This window comes from Callorhinus ursinus, unplaced genomic scaffold, assembly GCF_003265705.2.
Source record: "Callorhinus ursinus isolate GAN/ISIS: 27379988/994484 unplaced genomic scaffold, GSC_fseal_2.0 scaffold46, whole genome shotgun sequence".
In the NCBI taxonomy this organism is placed as follows: domain Eukaryota; kingdom Metazoa; phylum Chordata; class Mammalia; order Carnivora; family Otariidae; genus Callorhinus; species Callorhinus ursinus.
The window spans coordinates 8,300,971-8,324,194 of record NW_027397108.1 but is presented as its reverse complement, the minus strand read 5'-3'; the positions used below and the strand labels follow the sequence as shown (position 1 = coordinate 8,324,194).

At 60.6% G+C, this 23,224-nt stretch overlaps 1 protein-coding gene across 5 annotated transcripts in view; it reads right to left on the bottom strand.

Moving 5' to 3' along the window:
* GSE1 (Gse1 coiled-coil protein) overlaps positions 1-23,224 on the bottom strand; it is a 398,424-nt gene that overhangs the window by 231,292 nt on the left and 143,908 nt on the right. For all 5 annotated transcript variants that reach the window (XR_012375210.1, XM_073882349.1, XM_073882351.1 and 2 more), the window contains exon 2: positions 22,132-22,312. Coding sequence is in view for 4 of the 5 variants with exons in the window: in XM_073882349.1 (XP_073738450.1) it covers positions 22,132-22,312 (181 nt within the window). In the remaining variant the exon portion in view is untranslated. The remainder of the gene's footprint in view (positions 1-22,131; positions 22,313-23,224) is intronic.

The following is a 23,224-nucleotide window of genomic DNA, read 5'->3' as shown; positions in this document are numbered from 1 at the left end:
GACCCGACACAGAGGACTTGACCAAGGGCAGCTGTCGCTCAGCCACCGGGAACCCCAGACAGGCTTCACTCTGGGCCCAGCAGTTCACCCCCTCAGTTAGGAAGACGTAGCCTCCCCTGCACCCCCCTCGTGGGGCGCAAACCAACCCTGAAAGGGTCCCCTGGCCCTCTCCCACCCTCACCCAAGTTCAGGACAGTGGCAGGCCCCGTCTGGAGCCGGAGCTGGAGCCGTTCTGGCCCAGGGGTCACCAGCGGTCATTCTTAATGGCTCAGCTCTCCTGTCCAGCTCTGTCTCCACAAGGGAGTGATCTATGACCCCATTACCGCCGAGGCCTCTGAAGGGCTCCAGGATGGATTACCAGCTGCCTTCAGAGAGCAGGGAGGCAAAATCACACGCAGGTGAAAAATGAACTTCATCAGACTCCCCGGCTCTCATTACCATCCATCAGCAGCCAGCCCGACCCTGGGGTGGGGGCTGCAGACACCCCCCGCTCGGCTGTCAGAGCTCCACCTTAGCTCTGGCTCTCAGCTTTGCCGCCTGCCTCACTCCGCAAGGACCCTGAGAGGGAGCCGATTGCCGGGGCGGGGCAGGAGGCAGGCGTCTCCCACTGGGCCGTGACTCTGTGCAGCTCTGAGTCCCTGTCCAAGCATCGGGGCCATGGACTCCGCTGGCGGGGGCCATGCCATGAGACACGGGTGATGTGCGTCCCACCCCGCTCCCTGCCTCCTGCCCAGACAAGCTGCTACAGGCCAGCAGCCTCCCCACCCACTGAAACACCTGCCCGAGTTGCCTTCCTCTGCCGGGCCCCGTGTGGGCCAAGGGGCCTCCTGGCCGAGAAGGGGGGCTTGTCTCCCATTTGGCGGAGGCCCCCAGGGCTCGGGGCAGGTGACGGGGAGCCAGAGAGACCTTTACGAGAGGCAGCAGCTCTGGAGACAGTTGGCAGTGCCCGGTGGGGTGGGGGCAGGTGCCCAGCAGGCTGCCCTAGCTTAGCAGAGACTCTGAGCAGCTAGGAGTACAGCAGGCCTGCTCTGAAGGTGGGTGTCCCACCTCCCCCCCCCGCCCCCGGTCACTTGCCAAAGAGACCCCCAAGCACAGAAAAATAAAACCCGGACAGGCCCGTTCTGTGCCCCTCCCTGGCCCCACCCCTGCAGGACCCTGCAAGTCACTCTACTCCTCCATCTTGTGTCCCCTCCGGAGGGCCCGGGCTTCGCTAGCCAGGGCTCATCAAGGACCCTGAAGACGAAGCCTTTCAGGCATCCAGAACATTCCACCCACATGACTGGCTGTGAGCTGTTGGCCCTTCTGCGGGCTGAGCCACTGGCTGCACAGGTCTCAGCTTGTACAAGAAGCAAAAGGGAAACCCAGGAATGAGGGACAGGCACCTGAAATCTTTTCTCTTGGTAACAGTCAAGGCGGCTGTTCAATGTCTACTCGGTTCAGGCTCATTGCTGAACAAGCCGCAGGAGCTCATGTGATCTTCCCAGCAAGGCTGCAGGACTGGTGCTATATTCGGTTTTATAGGTGCAGGCATGAAAGTTCAGAGAGGTCGAGGGAGTGGTCTGAGGTCACACAGCAAGTAAACAGCAGAGCTGGGAGGGAAGCCAGCGCCTCTGCGTCTCAGCTGCATTCCGGGGCCAGTGAGCGGTTCTCCAAGCTGAGCCCGGCCCTTCTGGGATGAAGGTCACCCTGCCACGCCACCACAACCTCATGGGGGCTGGGGGGCCTCAGCCAGCGTGAGGCATATTCCTTTTCTCTCTAAGGGGGTCTATGGGGCTCTGGATCAGGGGGCCTGGGCTGAGTAGCTCTCACTGGGCTACCCCTCTCTGAGCCTGTCCCCGCCACTGCAGGGAGGCAAGACAGACGGTCTCTGCAGGGTGCGTGTTCTAGGGAGGGTGAACCTGCTTCGGAAAAGGCAGGCTCCCAGATCCAGAGGCACTGTTGGTGTTAACCGGATTCTGAGGGGAAAACCTGTCAGACTGAGCCAGAGTTGGGGGTGGCTGCCAAGGCCCGCAGGGAATGGCCAAGGATTGATGAGAGCAGCCTCTGGGCCAAGGACACAGTCACTCCTGTGGCCTAGAGACCAACCATCCACTCTGGCCCCAGGCTCTGCAGGGAAGAGGCACGTAAGGGCCTCCCATCCCCAGCTGGATGACTTTTTGCTCTCGGTGGGGGACTGGGGGGGGGGCGGTCCCTTTAACGGAAGACACTTCTTATTCCAGCCAAACCCTCGAGACCCTGCTGCTGTCTCCTCCTGGCTTGCGTCCCCCCGCCCCAAGCAGACAGACACCCACGAAGCATGAATAGTCAATTGTGGGCCACTTCTGAGCAAGCCTGCAGTCACCCAGGCTAGCCTGAGAGACGAGTGTGTGTGTGTGTGTGTGTGCGGGTGCACGCACGTAAGCCTGTGTGCATGCTTGAATGTGAGGCAGATTGTGTGCGTGTGAGTGTGTCCTGTGTGTGGATGGCTGTGTGTGCATGTGTGTGTGAGTGTGTGCATGCACGAGGGAGTACGTGCACTTGCGCAGGGAGCCCTGTGTGCCCACACCAGGCCCACGAGACTACAGTAAAGCACCTAGTGATGGCCCAGGCTGGAGGGGGAAGGAGGGCTTGCTTGGAGGATGTCTGGTCTTACCCAGAAGCACTCTGACCTGCTCTGCATCCGTGCTCACAAACAGGACACCCCCGGGCCCCGCCACTGTCCTTCCTGCTCACCCTGAGCCAGTGGTCAGGGCCCACAGGATCTGAATGTCCGGAAGACTGCAGGGTCACTGTGCATCCTCTCAGACACAAGTGCTCACAGCGGAGGCCTCCCGGCCAATTGGCCTCATGTGGGGAGTAAACCCTGCCCCTCAGGGTCCAAGGCTCCAAGGGGCTGGCCCCCGTCCCGCTCCTGCCAGGGCTTCTGGGTAAAGGAAGGGCCCAGATGCCAAGATAAGGCTGGACTCAGAGTGACCAGGGAGAGAGCAAGAAGCGGGGAGATAAGCCACAGGAGCCGCCTGTGCCCCCCCAGGCCCCGTGGTGGTGTGGGGCTGGGAGATAACATTTTGGGGGTGGCCCCCAGCTGGATGGGGCCGGGGCTGTGTGACCAATGTGCAGTGGACGAGCCGCCCGCCCACCCAGTGGAAAGCAGGGGCTCTGTGGAAGCCCCGGAGAGCGGAGCTGGTGGAGAACCCACACCACTATCATCTACTCCTGGGCCTTGGGAGGACTCTTCCGGGCACCTCAGCTAGCCCTGCACGAGGCACGGCCCCCAGGCCTGTGAGGTGCTCGTCCCCAGTGTGTTCTGAGCAGACGTGTCCTCTGCACACAGAAACGCTGGCCTCAGGTTTACCCAACAGCCTCTGGAAGGGTGCTTAGCACAGGCGTGTCCTCCTGGGCCTGGCCTGTTTTCTGGGCCCTGAGCAGTAGGTTACCGTCCCAAGCGGCTGGCCTGAGATGTTGGCTTCCGTTCCACATTAGTGGCAGCTGCCGTGGGGTGGCTCCCTCATTCACATCCTGTCTAACTGCCAAGCCTCAGTTTCCTCATCTGTAAAATGAAGCTAACTGTACCTACCTCTCAGGGATGTTGCGAATATTGAATTGGCACCCAGGAAGAGCTCTATACGTGTTTATGAAGTAAAATTAAGTTAATAGCATGAACTAGCAGGTTTTCCCCCTGGGGATATACCCAAAAGCACTGAAACCAGGTGTTGGAAGTCAAACTTGTATGCGAAAATTCACAATATCCAGAAGGTGGCGAGGGCCCAAATGCCCATTAGCAGCAGAATGAACACAGTATGAAATGAACATACATGAAAGAGGGATAGAATACTGGTCATGCTACCCGTGGATGAACCTGGAAAACATGGTGGGTGAAGGAGGCCCATCACAGAAGATCGCCCACTACAGATGCCACTTACATGAAAGGTCCAGAAAGCACAAGGCCACGGAGACAGAAAGCAGGTTGATGCCGGGGCTGGGGGAGGGGAAGGGAGGATGCCAGCTAATGGGTAAGGGGGCTTCCTCTCGGGGCGGGGGGGGATGAAAATGTTCTTGCTCTGGATAGAGGTGGTGGCGACACGACATTGTGCACGTTCCAGAAGCTACTGAATCACTTACTATAAAATGGTTCTTTTATGTTATGTAAATTTTATTTCAATACAAAAAGTTTAAGTGAATGTGCATTGCAAAGACTTTACCAGACAACCGGCGGGTTCCCACGCCCACCTGGAAACGTCCAGGTCCCCTCATAAAGTGCAAAGAACAGGTAGAAGGGGTCTTCCCCTCCTGGGCCGAACGGTGCTCCCCGTCTGGAGGAGCAGGAGAGGGTTTCTGAGCTGGACGATGGATCAGGGGCTTATGACATAGACCCCTTCATGAGTATTAACTGGATCTAATTAGATCCGGGGCCACACCAAATGGAGCCGATGTGTTAACTGTGTTTATGTCAGGATTTCAAATTGCTACCAGGTACCACAGAGCACAGACCAAATGTCCACGACACAGCACTTAACTGCATCATGATGGAGGGCCATGGAGAGGGCCAGCGGCCCCCAGAGTGGAGTGGCCAGGAAGTGGGGGCACCTGAGTGGGGAGGGCCATCCCTCACCTCACCTCACCCCCACCTCTATCTTGCTTCTGACCCCTACCCTCCCTAGGCTTCACTCTCCTCATCTGCAGAACAGTGGGGCTGATCCAGGGGCAAAGGGGAGAGATGGGGCAGGGGGTGGTTCGGCATCTCCACAATTTCCATGAGGTGCTGGGGCACTACCTCCTCCCCATCCACAGAATTGTCTCCCTCTACCTCCAAAACCTCCACCAACCACCTCTGAATCTTGGAATCCTTCAAGTCACAGCTCTGTTTCTCTTCCTCCAGGAAGCCCTCCCAGACTGCTGCAGCTGCGTGCCTTTAAACTTTGGACTGCCCAGTTGGACATTAAGATCCCTGAGGACAAGACCCCTGCTATCATTTAGAGCTATGGTGACCATCTTTGTTATAATTTACTAGTCAGTCCTTCTAATCCACCCGAATGTTCTGGAAATGATAATGCTTTGACTTCCCAAGGCCAAACGCCCGATGTTCCGTCTTTGGACTTGAGAAAGAAGCCCCTTTCCCCACCACGTCTGGCAAGACTGTAGCACCCAGTAGGTGCAGACCGGGCAGGAAGGCCAATGGGCCAGCCCCTCTTCGTGGCTATGCCCTGGACCCTGCCAAGGTCTTATCTCCAGGGAGCCGGAGCAGAGGATGCCCACGGCAACTCGCTTCCCTCACCTCCTGGGCCGTGGCTGTGCGGCTCTGGCCGGGGTTCAGGGTCAGGCAGCAGAGGGAGCACATGCTCCGTGGAGGGGCTCCAGGCCCCCTCATGACCCTGCTGGGGGTCTTCCAGCCCGCCAGGGAGTGGGTTTTAGGCCTCATAGCCTGAGCTGGTGCCCGCAGGGAGGGGGCAGTAGGAAATGCCCTGCAGGAACGGCTCAACTGCTTCTGTTCTGGCGGGACTTTGGTTGACCCACAAGAACCAGAAGTCCCGGGAAACTGACCAGCAGCTCGCCATGGGGATGGGGAAGGAAACCGATACTTGGACGCACCTACTATGTGCTGGGAGCACCTATCAAATTAGGAGGGAGGTGGGGGCAACAACCTGTCAATCAATAAGAGGAAAGGTGTGAAGCTGCTCTTAGTTTTCTTATGTGTTAATCCATCCATTCATTCACTCGGCAAATACTGATTGAGGGCCTACTATGCGCTGGGCGCTGTCCTGGGTGCTGGGAGCAGGAGCTGATGGAAATGCTTGTTCTCTTAGAGCTTCGTGGCCAGTGACGAAAGCAGACAGCAAGCAGGAAAATCTGCTGAGTGCACTGCTGGACGGTGGCAGGTGCCCAGGACAGGGGGCGGGGGGGTGTTGTCTGGAGCAAGGGAAGGGTGCATGGCCCCCTGCGTGGCCAGGAGGGGTAGGCGGCTTCTCCAGGTCTGCCTGACCAGTAAGTGCCACAGCTGGGCTCCCAACCTAGATATTTTAATTCTGAAGTCCTCTCTCTGGTTGTTCACACCAGCTGGGGACGGTCCAGTTCTGCTACCCACTCCCCACCAACACACACCCTATTAGTAAAACCCCTCCTCAAGGGGAGGAGGTATTGGAGCAACACTGATGTAGGCGGATGGCTGGGGACCAAAGGGGACAGGTGGCCAGTTTCATCCCCCAGTTGTCTGCTAGGCCCTCCCAGAGACCCAGGGTGCGTATGAGGCCACAGGACACAAAGCCCCCCCCCCCCCCCGGCCAGGGCCCCCTCTGCTAGCCCCCCGCCCGCCAGGGCCTCCAAATGTCAGAGGAAAAGAGCTAGAAGCTCTGCCCTGGGCAACCAGGCCTCAGTCTCGTGGTCTCTAAGATGGGCTCACAACTGTGCATGCCTCCCCAGAGTCATGGGGAGGAGTCGAAAGAGGGAATCCGCGCAAAGAAGGAAGAGCGAGGCCTGTGCGGTAAACTTTCTGCAGGTGATCTCCCCACGAAGAGAGCCAGGGTCTCCCTGGCCCCTGGTGGGGAGTCAGGGAGGCTAAGCGGCCTTCCCACGGCTCATCATCCTGGAATACGCTTTTGGCTGCCACCCTCCTTGGGAGCCCAGTCCCAAGATGGCCCGAGTGGACGGGCAGCCGCGTGCAGGGTGCCGAGTGCCCAGGCCAGGGAACGTCACAGGGTCTGGGAAGGGAGTATGGAAGCCCCACCCTTCCTGAGCTGCCCAGAGCCCCCCATGAGGAAGGGACCATGTCAGGGTCCGGTGGACACCCCCCCTCCACTGGTCTCCCTCCCCTCCCAGCTCCCTGACCTGGCCGTCCCAGCCCTGACTGCTGGCACCAGGAGATGGGCTGCCGTCCCCAGGGAAATCCGCTCAACCACATGTGTTCCCAAGCCCACTGGGGTGCAGATAACCAGGCTGATAAACCCCTTTCCTGGGGACAGGGCTGTCTGCAGAAGGCCAGAGATAAGGCTGAGCAGTCACCACAGAGCCTGTGTCTTCCTGTGAACGTTCTAGCACACTCTGCACTGGGGCCCAGAGAGCGAGAGGGGGAGGCCTCCCCCCACTACCCTGCAGGTGTCTATGAATCCAAGGTTTACCCCATGCAGAGCCTGCTGCTAGCCCCCCACCCGCCAGGGCCTCCAAGTGTCAGAGGAAAAGAGCTAGAAGCTCTGCCCAGGACATGTGGAGCGAGAAGCAACGGGCGCTTTCTAACTACGGTCTCTGTGCAAAGTGCTTCCCACCACTATCTCAGCTAATCTGCCCTATGACGTAATGACGTAATCTATTACCCGCACGTTTCAGATGAGAAAACTAAGGGATAGAGAGGTTAAGTACTTTGCCTACAGGCACACCACCGGGACAGGTTTCAGCTGGTGTCTCTCTCCCCCGGTTCTGTTGGGCCAGCAGACCATATGTGAGCCCTAGAGTGAAGATTTTATAGGTTGGCAAGGAGGGCCAGGAGGCAAGGGGGGGAATGGGGTGGGGGGCAGGGAGGCCTGGTACTCATGACATCCTGATGCTACACGGAAGTCTGTGGAGAACGGGGTGCACGCGATGCTCGGGATGCTCCGAGCAATGGTCACAGCTTCCTGCGACCCCCAAGCCCACCATGTGCGGCCCCCTGTGGGTGCCTGTCACCCACGATCGCTGATACACGCCACCCCCACCAACGTTCCAGGCTTGCAACCAAAGGCGACTAGAACTTCAGAACCGAAAATGAGAATGTGGTTGGTAGAGAAGATGGGAAGGAGGACCTGGGCCACTACACACTGCAAAGGCCCCTCCCAACCCCCACCGAGATTGCACAGTGCACGACCTGCCCAATAGTAGGAGCAGTCCAGAAACGCAGCAGGACCCACGCCCCCGTGATGGTCGCTCTGTAGGGGGATTTGCAGATCCACCTGCAGATCGCCTTGGACACAAAGTCTTTCCCCAGAACAGAGGGGCAGCTCTCTCGCAAAAGACCCCCTCTTTGCTCTCCTGCATGCCCCTTCATGGTGCACCCCCCTTGCCCGGCCCCAGCCCTGCACCCAGTGGGACTCCCACTCACACCTTGTGCTGTGGGGGCACCTGTGGCTTGGCAGGGCCTGGTGCTGAGGGGTGAAGGCGCAGACATCCGCTGCCCGTCCCCCACTTCTGGGCTCACCTCCAGCTCCTGGCTCCCACAGTGACAGCCCGCCTCCCACAGCTCTGAGAACAGAGCCAGGCTGTGTTCACGTGTCCCTGCTGGGACCACACGGTGGGCGGGCGGGCGGGCAGGCGGGTGGGGAGGGAGAGGGGGGAGTAAAGCCACCAGCCCACACCGCCAGGCCACAGGCTCTGTCTGTGCCCAAACCTGCCATTAGGGAGACTCAAGGCGGCCAGACCAGCCCACCCAGTCACCAAACTCAGCCCAGACCAGCCCCTGGGGGCCCGGGGCGGTGGCCGAAGGGCAGGGTGAGAGCAGCGGCACTCACCATGGCCCAGGGTCACTGGGGCTTGTTCTGTACCAAGAACCATGCCCCAGGCAGCCCTCCCCACACCGGAGAGGATGGAGATCCTGGGTTACCCCCCATTTTATGGACCGGGGAACTGAGGCTCAGGGCACACAGACCTGCTTGCATGGCTTGGTTCCTGAGACTGTGATGCCTGTGGGGCGCGGCGGGGGGGGGCTGTAGAGGGCTTACCAGCTCTCTCACTGGGCAGGGGCTGGAGCAGACCTTGGGGAGCCCAAGGGCTTAGGGGGCAGGAGGGGGTAGGGAGGCCGCCCCAGAGTGTGGAGGTTGGTTCCTGGTGGAAAGTCCTGCTTCAGCATTGCGGGGCTGGTCCTAGGCCCTGCACAGGCCTGGGGTAAACCTCCCACCCCAGTGAAACTATTTCCTTATCTATAAAACGGGGCTAATGGCTTGAGAGCCGGCATGCAGTTGGTGCTTAATACATGCTCCTTCCTTTCCTGTACATTGCCGGGTGAGGGGGAGAGAGGGGTAGAGGCCAGGATGTTGTGGGTGGGGAAGGGTGGCCAGGAGACGCCCCTCAGATGTGTTTTCCAGTAGTTTCCGAGCAGTTACTTGGTTCCAGATAAGGGAGCTGTGTTTCTGCCTTGGTGGCTGCCTCCCACCCCAGGCCCAGTGAGGGTCCCAGTGGGGTCTTGAGATTCCTGAGTTTCAGGACAACGACATCAGTGGTGCTCAACGCTCGCGCGGCCCATGGGGTTTACGTCGGGAAGCAAGCCAGAGGTTAGGCAGCTTGTTTGGGGCACACAGCTCCAAGCGGCAGTGCCGGAATTCGAACCCAGGGCAGCCGGGTCCAGAGCCCTGCTTTTCACACCACATCTGGGAAGCGAGGGGTGCCTGGGATGGTCTCTCAGCCCCGCTAAGGGAGGGCCTGGGGCCTCCGTCACTGAGGTGAAGGGGTGGAGGGGCTGGTCCTGTGTGTTTTGGGGTCCCAAAAGCTGGTCTCGTGGGCCCTCCCCTGCACAGCCCCCACCGAGCCAGCAGGTCAGACATGTCACGTCCATGCCCCTCACGCCCTCCAGGGATGGCAGGCGTGGCTGGCCGCCAAAGCCACTGTCTGCTCACTCATTCCCTCAGCCCGAAGCCACAGGGCCACCTCGCCTGCAGGGCGTGCTAGGTGTGTACACACGCACATACGTACTCAGAACCACACACCCCCACACACAAACTCGGAGTCACACACGCACAACGACGCACACACAGCCAGAAGGATGAGCTGCTGGCCTGGAGACCCACTTGACTCGTCTGTGCTGATGGAGCCTGGAGGCGGGGAGGGAGGCCTGGGGGGCGGCCTGGGGGGCAGCCAGGGCTCGCGCCGGCACATGGCGGAGTTGCAGAAAAGTCTGGCCCTGCCTTGGGAGGTGCGCGACCACGGGGGCCGGGGGGACAAAAGCACAGTCACGCTACCCCGGGCTGCAAGGAGAGGGGACCCATCCACTCCCCAGCCAAGCGGCCACTCACCCATCCTCAAAAGGTTTGCTGAGCACCGACTGTGTGCAGACCCTCTTCAAGGCATCAGTAAGCACATCAGACACCCGCTTGGTGCTGAGGGATAGAGGTGGACCCAGGACACTGACTGACCCTTTGCTATGTGCACTGCCTTGCTGACTCCTCCCTGAGACTCTCTCGGTGGCTGCTGCCGGCACCCCCACTTCACGGATCAAGAAACGGACACTCCACTAGAAAGTAGCAGACCCAAGAGCCTGAGCCGTTCCTTCTCTCCTTTCCCTTTTCCCCTTCCCGTGTCCCTCTGTGTTGTTTGAAATAACAGAGAGGAAGATCCAGAAAAGGCAACACCCACACTTACGATACCCGCCGGGCCACTGTATGTCCTGGTTTGCCCAGGACAGCCCTGGTTCTCCCCTAACACCCCACATAATAAATAATAGTGCCTCCTGTGCTCTCAAAGTGCCCTGGTTTAGACCTAGTTGAAGCCAGTTAAGGTCCCTTCCCACTCCTGAGCTGAGGGAAAGATGTAATATGAGAGAAAAAGGGACGGTCCTAGGAAGGAGCAATCACGGAAGGCTTCCTGGAAGAGGTGGGGCTGAGCTGTGCCTGGAGGAGGGGAGACACCACCTACCAAGGTCCCCTGTCCAGGACCCAGGACCCGGGCCGGTGCTCAACTTTATTGCTCTGCTTGAGGACCATCTGCTCTGGGGGGACCCCAGAAAGTGCAGAGCGTGAGGAAGGGGCAGAGTTGGGGCTGTACCCCTGAAAGCCCCTGGCCGCCCTCCCAGCACCCAGCCGCGTCGTGACGGTGCTGCCCAGCGCCCCTGGGGTGGACGAGGTGCACAGCCCGGCAGAGGACCTAGCCCTGGAAAGCCACTGCCCACTCTCCCTCCCGCCAAGGCCCTGAAGCGATTCTGGAGAACCTTGGGGACAGGGGTTGGAAGTCCTATAATCAAGCGGACATCTTGTCCTGCACGGCGGCTCAGGACACAAGCTCTGTGCCATACACCTTGGATCCCAGGTGTGCCCCTCCACTGACCATCGGCAAATCACCTGACCGCCCCCCCCGCCACACCCTGTCTTCTCATCTGGAACATGCAGGAAGAACAGCGCCTACCTCACAGTCTTGTGAGCATTCTGTGAGCTGGTACCCACCAAGTGTGGCAAACAGCCTTGGTATATAGTAGGTGCTCACTAAACGCCAGCCACTGTGGTCCTTGTTGTTGCACCGATGAGGTGCACACAGGAGAAGAGACGTGGAATCTGAGACACAGAAAGAAGACTGTCCTGCCTGGTCTCGGCCCTTCCATGACTGTCCAACCGGTTTGGAGGACTCTGCTTGAATACTCTTGAGCTCAGGGAGCTTACCACCTCACGGCCGGCCGGGCCGTCCACGGATGTGCAGTGGGGTGCACTCCACTTGTCTGTGTGCTCCTTCTAAATCAGATTAAATCGCAGCTGGAGAGTGCAGTGTCAGGACCAGAGTCCCTGCTTCCCACTCCCCAGCCGGGCACCCTGCATGTGGTCTCTGCTGCCCCAAACGCCGGCCGTGGGGAGGTAAGGCGAGGCGGGAAGCCCTTGCACCTGACCTGGGGTGGGAGCGGGAGCCCCAGGGCCTTGGCGTCACCTGGGCCAGGCGCACCTGCCGCTCCCAGGATCTCCTTGCAGACTTAGCCCCAGTCATGTGTCCTCGGCCTTCTCGACCTGCTCCCAGATCCGCCTGGCTCACATCCCGACCCTTCCTGCCTTTTCCCTCCTACTTCTTCCAGAAGCAGGAGGTGGTGCGGGGCATAGGTCATTTGGGTTCTAGACTCTACCCTGTCCTGGACAGCTGGGCAGCCCCCCCCCGGCAGGGGTCCTCCCTCCTCCGTGGGAAGGGAGGGAGGATTCACCTGGCTCCCGGGGACGCGCCTCTCAGACCTGCTCCAGAGCTCACCGTCGGGGGCCCAGAGCCGGCACAGGGGGAGGAGGGTGTGCGGCAGGGGCATCGAGGACACCCCTGGGGAGGGCCCCCAGGGGCTCTAGGGCATGCTGCCATGCCTCAGGGCCCTGCTACACCCCTTAGGATTCCAGCACTTGCCCGGGGCCCCTGGGCTCTGATGGGGGTCACTACGCTGGCCCCGGGGACATCACATCTGTCCCCTGGGCCATGCTCATGCTCCACACATGCTCCGAGGGGCCCCTGCAGCCAGGACACGCACCCCTCACCAAGTCACAGGCCAGCACTCTACTGCCCCCCCACGTCCGTCTTCTGTCCTGGAAGTCTGGCTAGCGTCCCAGGACCCAGGCCCCCCACCCCCACCCCCCCGTGACTCTGCGGGGGCCCATCCCGGGGGACTCACCCGGCAGGAGCACTTTCCACTTGGGGTTCTTCTGCTCCATGAGAAGGGACTGTCCCAGCCCCTGGCCCCCCTCCCTGGCCTGGCCTGGCGGCCTTGGAGCAGCTCCCTTCGGCCTGGGGGAGGGTTGAGAGGGGTGGAGCAGCAGGGCCAGGAGGAGCAGAGCTGGGCTCTCTCGGCTCTGCAGTTCAGTTTCAGGAGCAGACTCCTGAGAAGTCACTTGAGAGAGAGAGAGAGAGAGAGGGCTGCCCGGCAAGCCGCGGCACCACACGCGGGCGGCAGGCCCTCCTCCTGCCCTCCCAGCCTCCAGCCCGCCCTGGCACACACCCCCGCAGGCTGTGCATGGAGCTCCGGAGGGCGGCGGGCGGCGGCGGCGGCGGCGGCCACTTCCTGCTTTCCCTGCAAAGCCGGGCACCGTACTTCCCCGGGCGGACCCAGTGGGCCAAGGTATTTATTGCTATGTCCTGGGGAGCAGAGAGGACCCCAGGTCCCGCAGGGGGGTCCCACGGCCCACCCCGGCCCCCCGTGTGCACTCGCAGTCACTCGGCAATCCATCCCGAGCACCTACTACGTGCCAAGTCCCCCCCGCGTGCTGCAACGCGCTCCAGGCAGAAGCAGCCCTTCACCTGGCCGCGTTCCCAGAGGTCAGGAGCACCCAGGGCAGACGCCAGGGAGGCACGGCCAAGGACGGGCTCAGCTTCGGCAGAAGCCAAGGGTGCAGGCCCGGTGCCCTAGCCCCGGGACGTGAGGGCTCGGCGGGCGCGCCGCGGGAAGGCTGTGACGGGGGAGGGGACGGCCCGGCCCTGACGGGGAGGAAGGGCTGTGCAGAAGCAGAGGCAGGGGTCCCGGGGCTCTGGGGGAATTCCGGGCGGGCTCGGTGGGGGGGGGGCAGGAAGACACCCCGCCGCAGGGCTGTGGTCACTGCCGCCCAGGACAGAAGCTCCCCTGGGAGACAGAGGAGGTCTCACGAGGGGAAGGAAGCCCACTGTCACTGGGGTCTTAGCTCTTGGGGTTTCCTCCCTCGAGGGGACTCCTCTCTGCCCTACAAAGGTCGAGAGGCCCCTTTCAAGTGCTCCCTCCTCCCTGCAGCCCTCCTGGGTGTAGTCCACTTCCTCAGCCATTCTGCCCCTTGTGAGAGCCCGTCTCGGCCTGTGTGGGGACAGAAGGGCTGGGCAGTTGCTGGGGGTGAAGACCATGGCTCAGCTGCCTTGCGGGGCAGGCAGAGGGATTCCCGGTGCGCCCCAAGGTGAGCCCACAGGCTGCTTCCTGGGTGTGCGGATGGGAGGCTATGGGAGGGGCAGAGCTTTGTCTAGAGCCCTGGGGTGAACCCCTGTCCTGTACCTGGGGTGGGCAGTAGGGCTGGGGGGCTGGGGGATAGGGGCTTGGGGGCGGTCCAGGGCTGTGACTTCAGCCCCATTTCTAGTGCTGTGTTGTGCCACCTCCTGGGAAAACACCAAACTGCACTGAGAACGTCCTGGGATGGGCGAGAATCCAGCCCCTTCCAGCGCTCCCCTCCCACCCCCCAGCCAGGGTGGTGTGGGGACCCTCGGCGGAGAGGGGGTCCCCATTCTAAATACAGTGCTTGGTAACTCGGGTCACCTTCACAGCAACAGTCCCGATCAAAGGTCTTGTCATCATCCTCACGTTCCAGAGGAGGAGACGGGCCCAGGATGACCTGGAGTGCACCTGCTGGGGCTGAACTGGGCTATCTCAGGCTCCCCCTGGAGCTGGGCCATGAAGCCTGAGGGGACAGCCCCGGCAAAGTGCCCACAAGGATGCTCGGTGTTGCGTCAGCACTCAGTAAATTCCTGTACACCCCTGCGGTCCTCACCAGCCTGCCCATGCTTTAGTCGAGAGCTCGGACCCCATGCCCCTAGGGCTGCACATGGCCAGCTCAGCCTGGCCACTGTGGCCGGTGTGGCAGGGAAATAACGGCCCCCCAGAGATGGGCATGTGCTAATCCCTGGAGCCTGTGAATGTGTCACGTCACCTGGTAAAAGGGACTCTGCAGATGTGATTAAGCTCAGGGCCTCGAGATAGAGAGATGACCCTGGATGATCTGGGGGTGCCGATGTAATCACAACAGTCTCCATAAGAGGGAGGCAGGGCTGTGTGGTCACCAACGTGAGCGTGGAAGTAAGAGGCCAGAGTGATGGGGCGAGGAGCCACGAGCCAAGGGAGCTTTCGAAGCTGGCAAAGCAAGGAATCGGATTCTCCCCTGGAGCCTCCAGGAGGAGCCAGCCCCACCACCACTGCCGACCTCCGGACTGTGAGGTCATAAAGTTGTGCTGAGCTCACGGCAATGCAGGAAAGTAGTACAACCGGGAGGAAAGGTGTTCCCAGACTCCCAGCTCCTGCATACAGCAGCTGCTCAATAAATGCTCTCCTCTATGTGTTTGATCCAGGGAGCTCACATCCCCTCCTCAGAGTCATCCAAGTTCAAGTGAGAGAAAGAACCAATCATTCGCAGGTGACCTTCAAGTGCCCTTGACCCCAAAAGGTCAAACCTCTGGAAAAGCAAGCAGCCAGGGATCCCTAGAATTTTATAGTTTGGAGCAGCACCCTGGGAGGGAAGAAAGGTTCTGGAATGGAGTAAGAACCTGCCTGGAACATCAGCCCCCAGCACAGGAAGCCTGAGGAGATATATGCCCCCTATATGTACAAGAACCTCCTTCCCTCCTTACCATCCCTGGTCTGGTTCCCCAGCACTAGCTGACAGAAAAACTTGTATTTGCTCCACAGATGACTACGGGGTACCTATTATGTGCACTGTGCCAGGTTCAGGGGAGAGAAGACAGTAAGATATAGTCCCTGCCTTCATGAAGAAGGCAAGTGAGCTGAGCACAGGTTGCCCCAGGGCCTTTGCACTTGCTCTTCCCACAGCCTGGAACTCTCTGCCCAATACCACTCCTCAACAAGGCCTTCTGTGACCACCCTGCCTCAAGTCGCAGCTCTCACCCTTCTGTGTCCCCCTACCCTATTTCTCTTCACGGCACCGAACACTGCCTGGTATCCCGCATTTTGCCTAACACAGCCTTTGGCACATAGTAGTAGGTGCTCAATAAACATTTATGAGCAAATGCATACACATCAGTGATGGTGTCGACATGCAAACAGGCAGTCATGGTGACACAGGCAAAGGTCTGCTGGGACAGGTGCCCAGTTTTCAAGTGGCTTCTGCTCTCAGGCCATAGGTGCGAGCTGATGTGGGGCACAGCAGGGTTTGGAAGTGCAGCTCTTGGAGCCAATTAAACCCACGTGGTGCCAAACTCGGGTAGCTGAGGTCCCCAAGCGCCAGCTTATCAGCTAGAACAGGGGAAGGCAGGATGGTGGGTGAGCAGAGGCCGGGGCAGGAGGGGGACAACTGGCCATGGGGTCAGGTGCTCCCTGGGGCCCCCACCTGAACCCCACAACTGCTCGGCTCATCTCTTTGTTTCCACCTGAAAGCCCAACCACAAGCTTCCTTGGAAAGAAATGGGGGCTCAGACACGCAGACCCTCTCGGCAGTGGCTCTGTGGTGAAAGAGCTGCTCTGAGCTCTGCACCATCACGAACCGCGCGTTTCAGCCAACGCTCGGTTTATCGTTTTATTAAACCACACGCGTTAAATTCTCTTCTCCTTATTTCATGAAACTGAAATCACTCAGACACCCAGAGTCACACGCCAGCAAGGGACCAGCTGAGAGCGAGCGGACCCTGGCTCAGCCGCACAACAGAAGGAAGGGTCTTCAGGCCCACGGGGGTGAGTCCCCACTAAATATCAGAGAGGCTTCTGGGGCGACATGGACCCACAAGCAAAGGGCCTCTTAAGGCCGCCTGGCTTTCTAAATCTCCTGCCCCAACTTGCAGGCTCTGCGCTCCCGAGTTCCCAAGAAGATAAACACACGGCTTGTTGCAGAGAAAACAGGCTTTGGATCCCGGCGCGGCTGCCGCCACACATGGGAAGCGAGAGCGGGGCGGGGGTGGGGTGGGATGGGGCTTGGGCAGCCAGACAGCGCCTTTCCCGCAGAGCTGGCGAGAGGGGGCGTGCAGGGCTGGAGAGGCCGAGGCTGGACCAGCCCCCGTGCCCTCCGAGCAGTTGCCACTTGGCAGCTGGGGCAGCCGTCCTCCGAGGGCCTCTGTCAAAGCACTCAGCACCAGCACCCGCTCCAAGTGAGGCCTGCCAAGCACTTCTTGGGGCCGGAGCCAAGTACCCTGCCTTTCTGGCCCTGGAGGCCCAAGGCCGGGAGCCCATTTGCCCAACAAAAGAGACAAAAGCCTTTGTGGGGCCCGGCCTTCAGGTGGCCGCTGGTGTGCTCTCTGCCGAGGCTGGGGGCCAGCGCCCACGCTCCTGAGGGCCCTGGATGGGGAGCCACTCTTGGATCCTCACAGCGACTATGCGGGAACCAGGCTGCAGGAGGCTGTCTGCCTCGTACCGAAGGCTGTGAAGAGCCAAGGCAGGACTGGCACTTAGGGAGCAGAAGTCCAGAAAAATGAAGGAGCCCCAGGATCGGCACCTATACACTCAACTCCTGGGCAAGTCATATTGCCTTATTCCCCTGGGCCCCCTACTCCAGGAACTCAGCCTGGGGCCTGAGGGGGCTCAGCTCCAAGGAACCTGCCTGATTCTCCACTGGCTTCCTTCTTTTGTGTCCTCAGCTTGACTCCTGAAGGGCACCTTTCCCGGGAGAGCTCGGCGAGGCCCAGCACCTGCGTGCAAAGCTACCCCGTGTCCGGGGAGAGCAGAGACCTGTGTGCATTTTCCTGCTCTGTGCACGGACAAGGCTGAGCAGGACGGTCCCGGGAAATGTGCTGTCTCAGGTGGTTTCTCGGGAGCAGACAAGGAGACATGGATGTGTGTACAAGTGCTTTCTAAGGCAGAGCCTGGGGAGAAGACAGGAGCAGGGAGCGGTGGAGGCAAGAGCCACTTCCAGGTGAGGCCCCAGCCCCGCAGGAGCCCCAGAGGGTAAGCTGCATCCTTAGCCGGAAGCCAAGGGGCTGGGTTTCACACTCCTGCATCTACCAGGGCATGAGAGCTCCCAGCCCTTCCCCTAAAGTGCACGGGGACCAGGGGAGGGTGTGCAGGTGGAGCACCTCAGGCTCAGACCCAGCTCTCAGAGCTCATGGAGCCCCAGATGAACTGGCCGCTGGAGCGGGCAGCTGGGGCAGAGGTGGCCAGCCAACCCTGCGCAGTGGCCGGCCCCTCCTACACTGGACTGCCCACCGCCCCTGCCCTTCATGTGGGCGGGGCGGGAACTGGCTCAGGCCAATGGAAGGGACATTGGTGGGGCCAAGGCCAAGGTAGGTGGGTATCCAGTGGCTCTCCTGTGTTCTCTTCCCGCGTCTGTTGGTGATGGAATCAGGGCACCCTGGAAGCCAAGAGGTGGCAGAGCCAGAGGCTAAGGGGACACTTGGGACCCCGTGTCACCCAACAGGAACCATGATGGGTTCAGGATTATCTATCACAGCACCTGTCAGCGCTTGTCCTAACACAACTGATTTTAGAAGTGACTTGGGGGTCGGCAGACCAAGGGCCCTGAAAGACGTCCCTGTCCTATTTCCTGGAAGCTGTCAACCTGTCCATGCCACCTCTCCCATGGCAAAGGGGAAGCACGGGAGCTGTCAGCCGACCCGGGCACAGAGGGTGTCCCGGATGGTCCAGGTGGACTCAGGCCATCACAAAGTCCTTACCAGGGGAAGGAGGAGGCAGAGGTGGGGCTGGAGAAGCAGGGCAGACCCATGGCATCGTGGGCTCTGCAGCCGGAGCTGGGGCCATGGGCTGGGGAATATGAGCAGCCTCTGGAAGCCGGGAAAGGCCAGGACACAGATTGGCCCCCGGAGCCGCCAGAGGGAACGCAGCCCTGCCCAGCCCTGTGTGTTTAGCCCAGTGAGACCATGTTGGAACCCTGGCCGCCAGAAGTGTAAGACAGTAAACGTGGGTGGTTTTAAGCCACCAAGTCGGTGGTCAGCTGTTACCACAGCAGCAGGAACTATAGAGGACAGACCTCTTCCAAGATAAGCCACTGCCACAGGGGGTGGACAAGAGCAGGTGAAGGGGGGCTTCTTCTGGGCGGCGCCACCTCCTCCCACCCTGCTAGCCCGGTTCCTCCTCTCTGCTGCCCCAAGAACTGTGGTCCCCCAAAGCCCAGAGTAACGAGAGTGGAGGCTTTCTGGGTGGGAGGAGAGCAGCTCTGGGGAGCACCCAACAGGGGTGGCTGACCCCAGCCCCCCAACGTGGCAGGTGAGAAAGGGAGGAGCCCCGGGAACTCAGCTGTGACTGCAGAGGCGATTTTGGCCTGGCCTCCTGTGACCCCCACTGCGGCCCCATTAGGGGGTCTGTGACTACCACTACCTCTCTCTCGTTTCTTTACTTCCTTCCTTCCTTCCTCCCTCCCTCCCTTTTTTTTCTTCCTTCCTTCCTTTTTTCTTTTCCTTCCTTCCTTCCTTCCTTCAATTTTATTTATTTGACACAGAGAGAGGAAACACAAGCAGGGGTAGTGGCAGGCAGAGAGAGAAGCAGGGAGCCCGATGCGGGGTTCGATCCCAGGACCCCGGGATCATGACCTGAGCTGAAGGCAGGCGCTTCACCGACTGAGCCACCCAGGTGCCCCTCCACTAGCTCTCTTAGTAGAGACGTTATTTGCTACTTTCACAGCTCAGAAAGGACATCTAGGGCCCATGGGGCATAACCATGGGGCTACCACTTAGCTGTGCAGTATGGCAGCCCTGATGACCACACAAGAAGCACATTCACAGAGACCACAAGGCGAATGGCACACCCTGGAGTTGTGCAGTGTGCAATATGCACAACCTTGCACAGCAACCCTGAGTACCTCCTTGATGTTCATCCCACTGACATGATGCTACGGGAAGACCATTTTTTACCACGCCTACTCGCCATTGGAGCAGCTAAGCTTCTGGAAGATTCTGAACCTTGCAAAGTCTCCATGTCTGGGAAGTGCCGCGCTGACTTGGAAACTTGGACCTGGGTCTTGGACACCAAGCCACACCCTCGCTTATCACCAGATGGTGCTGCTTCTCTCCCAAGGAGGCTACGGCTGCACAAAGATCATTGTTCAGGAATGCCTGTTCCCATCCATTTGTGATGAGTTGGGAGCGTCCTCTCACTGGATTTTATACCACATGTGAGTGAGCCACATGAGCAAAGGACCTTGCTTGGATTAAAGGCTTAAGAACAGCAGGACAGAGCTGAGCCTGGGGGCTTGCCGCCGGACGCAAGGAGGCCGTCCCACGGCCAGGCTTCAGTCGTACCCTTCTCCCTCCCGCAGGAGACTACCGGTCAGTCCAAGGCATGCGGCTTGCCTGGAGTCCCATTTCCCTGCAGCCCCAGAGCGATACTCCCTAAAACCAGCACATGATCACATCCCAGGTGGGCGCTCTGAACCATGCAACATCCACCTTTGGGAGAGAACAAAGCGGGGGGGCCCCCCGTGTCCCCGGGGGCACCCCGCCCAACCACCCGGCCTGGCACAAAGGTTCCCACTGTGACAGCTTCCTCCCCCTGCCAATGCCGTGTCGCTACGTACAGGATGTTTGCAGGGAACGGAGGGCCAGAAATGGACCACGCTGGGTAGTTACTCCGCGAGACAACAGATGCTTACAGCCCCCAGGCCTTCTGGGAGACGCCCCTGCTTCAGTGAGGGGGGTGGGGAGGGACAGTGGGGAGACAGGGGTCCAGAGCTCTGGAGAGAGGAAGTGACAGGACCGGGCGTGTGTGCGCGCGCGCGTGTCCTGGATGTGTGTGCCTGTGATGTGCGTTCAGATGTATGCGTAAATGAGTCCCGGGGCGTGTATGTGCACACGGATCCGTATGTACATGCCTCTGTGTGCACCTCTGCGTGCGGTGCACTTGCTGGGTCTGCGTCTGCTCCTGTGCATCCCAGCTCCCATGCCCATGTGTCTGGATGTGTTTGCCCCCGGCGCCTGCCCGCCATCCAGCTGGTAGTGCACAGCTGGCCCGGGGGCTGGGCCTGCCCGCCCGATGAGAGGTGGCAGGTGTGTAATAAGCCATTAGTCACTGTCACGTTTCTGAGCAGCATCAGCAGCCTCCCGGGGAGGAGCCTGACTCCAGGACGGCGCTCCTGGCAGCTCTCTGGCCGTGAAGCTGCCCACCCCCTGCTGGGCAGGGCTGCAGCCTGACGGGAGCAGCTGGGAGACGTGGGCCTTGGGCCCCTGCCCTGCCCCGGGGCAGCCCCAGGGCTCGGGGGTGGGGGGGCTGGGCCTTTTGTGTGCCAGTGGGGGGCGGGGAGGCGAGGCTCCCCCAGGGTCAGGTTTTGCAGGACACTACCGGGAGCTGAGGCGTGGTTGGGATGGAGGAGGTGGGAGAGCATCCTCGAGGATGCTCCGCACTGCCTGGAAGAGGTGTGGCCAGGTGCCTGGGACTCCAGTCACAACGGCTACCTACAAGCACTCGGGGCCAGCCCCGCACCGGACCCTCTTCCGTCCCAGCTAAGCTGATTCCCATGCCTGCCCTGTAAGCCAGGCCTCCCCGTTAGCCTTTGTTCCCATTTCTCAGATGAGGAGGAAGAGGCATGGAGTGGAAGAAGACACTTGTCTGGGGCTCCGAGTGTGCTGGGGGCCGGGGGAGGGATGGTTCCCCAAATAGCATTTCCCCCCCCCACCTGCATGCCCATCTGCCAGGGTCTGGGAATCCCTCCAAGGGCCCCTGGTCAGCTGGATGTCTCCTTGCTGAGAGCTCTTCACAGAGAGAAAGAGGTGGGTACTGGGGTTGTCCTGGAGACGGATGCCCCAGATGGCAGCCCAGGACCGGAGGGCAGGCCAGGCCAGCTGCCCCCAACGTCACCACCCCCTCCCCACATCGGTGAGCCTGGCTCCTCCCGAGATGCGTCCACTAACAAGCAGCGCTTTCAACACAGGCTCACACCAGGGGCTGGCACGGGTCCCGGGACTCAGTCCCCTCAGGGCTGTTCTAGAACCCTCCCCAGATAAGAACGCAGGTGCCCACGCACACCGACATCGGCCAAATGGCCTGCCTGAGATCCACCCACAGGCCCCGCAGTGAAGGCCCCAGGACTCCACATTCACAGGCCTGTCACCCAGGGAGGGACAGCCTCTCTGTCATCGGGGAAAGTGCCAAGATGGGCAGACAGGGTCTCCGGGGCTGGTGCGGTGGCAGCAAAATGCACACACTGGGCTTCGGTGGGCAGCGTCTTCCCCAGCCATATGCTCTGGTTCCCTCTGGCCCAGCTGAGGCTAGCCCCCGAGAGAGCCGCGTGCCAGGCCTCAGCGCATTCCCGACGGAGAGGACCAGGAACGGTCCCTGCAGCACGGACAGAGAGGGGATGCCCACGGCATCGCGCGGGGAGTCGGGACAGCACAGGGCGGCGACCACACAGACGGACCCGCGGAGCCGGGAGGGCAGCTGGCCGAGACGCGGCTCAGACCCCCAGGAAAAGTAGATAATGGCGGTTTGGGCAAACACAGGTGTACCGGAGAGAGCCGGGTGTGAGCGGGTGGTTCCTGGGGGGGTGGACGTGGGTGCAGCCCCGTGGAGGGCCTGTCTCAGTGCTCGGGCAGTGGGTTCTGCAGATCCATTACATTTGTTTTAAAATGAACGAGTGAATATGGTGGAATTACAGAGAACAAATACAACACACAGAGACTGTGAATCGGGGATGAGGGGGCGTCGGGAAGCAGAGATTCTGCTTTAATCCCTGAAGAGTGTGAAAGAAAAAGACCCAAACTCAAGGAAGGGAGAGACCCGGCCTCCAGGCTCTCCCCGAGAACGTGGTGACGGTGGGGTGGAGGTCCGTGTCTGAACTCAGTGCTGGGAGCCACCCTCCCTGCTGGGGAGGCATGAGCCACGCCAGCACCCGGAGACGGGGAAGTGCCCGTGTCTACCTGCGCCTGTGCCCACGAGGTCCACTCCGGGCACGCCGCTCTGCTGACACCGGGGGGGCCCCAGCTCCTGGGCCGTCCTGGGGCCTCTGGGTGTGCTCTCTGCTGGGGCGCCTGGCCGAGGCTCAGGCTCCCTGGCGGGGGCATGGACAGCTGTCGTTGCCTCGAGAGATGCAGACGTGACCTGGAAGGACAGGAGGGGACAAGGGTGAGTCTTGGCCACACTTGCCCAACGGGTGGACCCCCGAACTGCTGGGCACCACTCCTCCCCCACGATGGCCTGGCTTTGCTGTCAGGGACTTGGCTGAGCTGGTTTGGGGCAGCGCAGGGCTGGTCCCCAGCAAAACCACGGTGAGTGTCTTCCTTGCCTGGTGACCCCTGCCCGAGGACACCAGGCTGGCCGCTGGGCAGTGGAGTTCCACCTGCTGGCCCCGTCACTCCCCAAGCCCCCTCAGCTCTGCACGGAACTTGGCATAACTACCTGCTGGTTGAGTATAATTAGAATGATAACCTAGCTAATCTTCAGTTCACTCTGCCGGGTGGTCACCCCGTTTCTCCCAACCCCAGCCCCTGGTTCCGTATTTCTTTATTGTGATAAAATATACCTAACGTACAGTTTACCATCTGGACCCCTTTGTAAGTGTATTACTCGGTGGTATTAAGTACATTCATGATGTGCAACCATCACCTCAACCCATTTCCAGAACGTTCTCACCCAAAGAGAAACTCCATACCAGACCCTCTGACACCCACCGTTCTACTTCCTGCCTCTATGACTCGGACTACCCTGGTTGCCCCATCCTCTTCCCACATCTGGGGAAACTGGGGCTCAGAGCCTGAGGTCACAGAGCTGCTCAACTCCATGGCTGAACGCGCTCTCAGTCAACAGGGCTTCAGGTCCTGGGCTCACACCTCCAACCTCAGAGGCCCTGCCCTGCCGGCCGGGGAGGTGGGGAGCCAGGACCCGCACACGTTCCAGGGCCTTGACGCCTACAGCTATCTGGGGGGCCAGTCCCGGCGACCAGCGACCCCCCCCCCCACTTCCCGACTACGAGCTCCAGAGCTGTTGGGAAGCAGCTTCATGTTGATCCAGTTG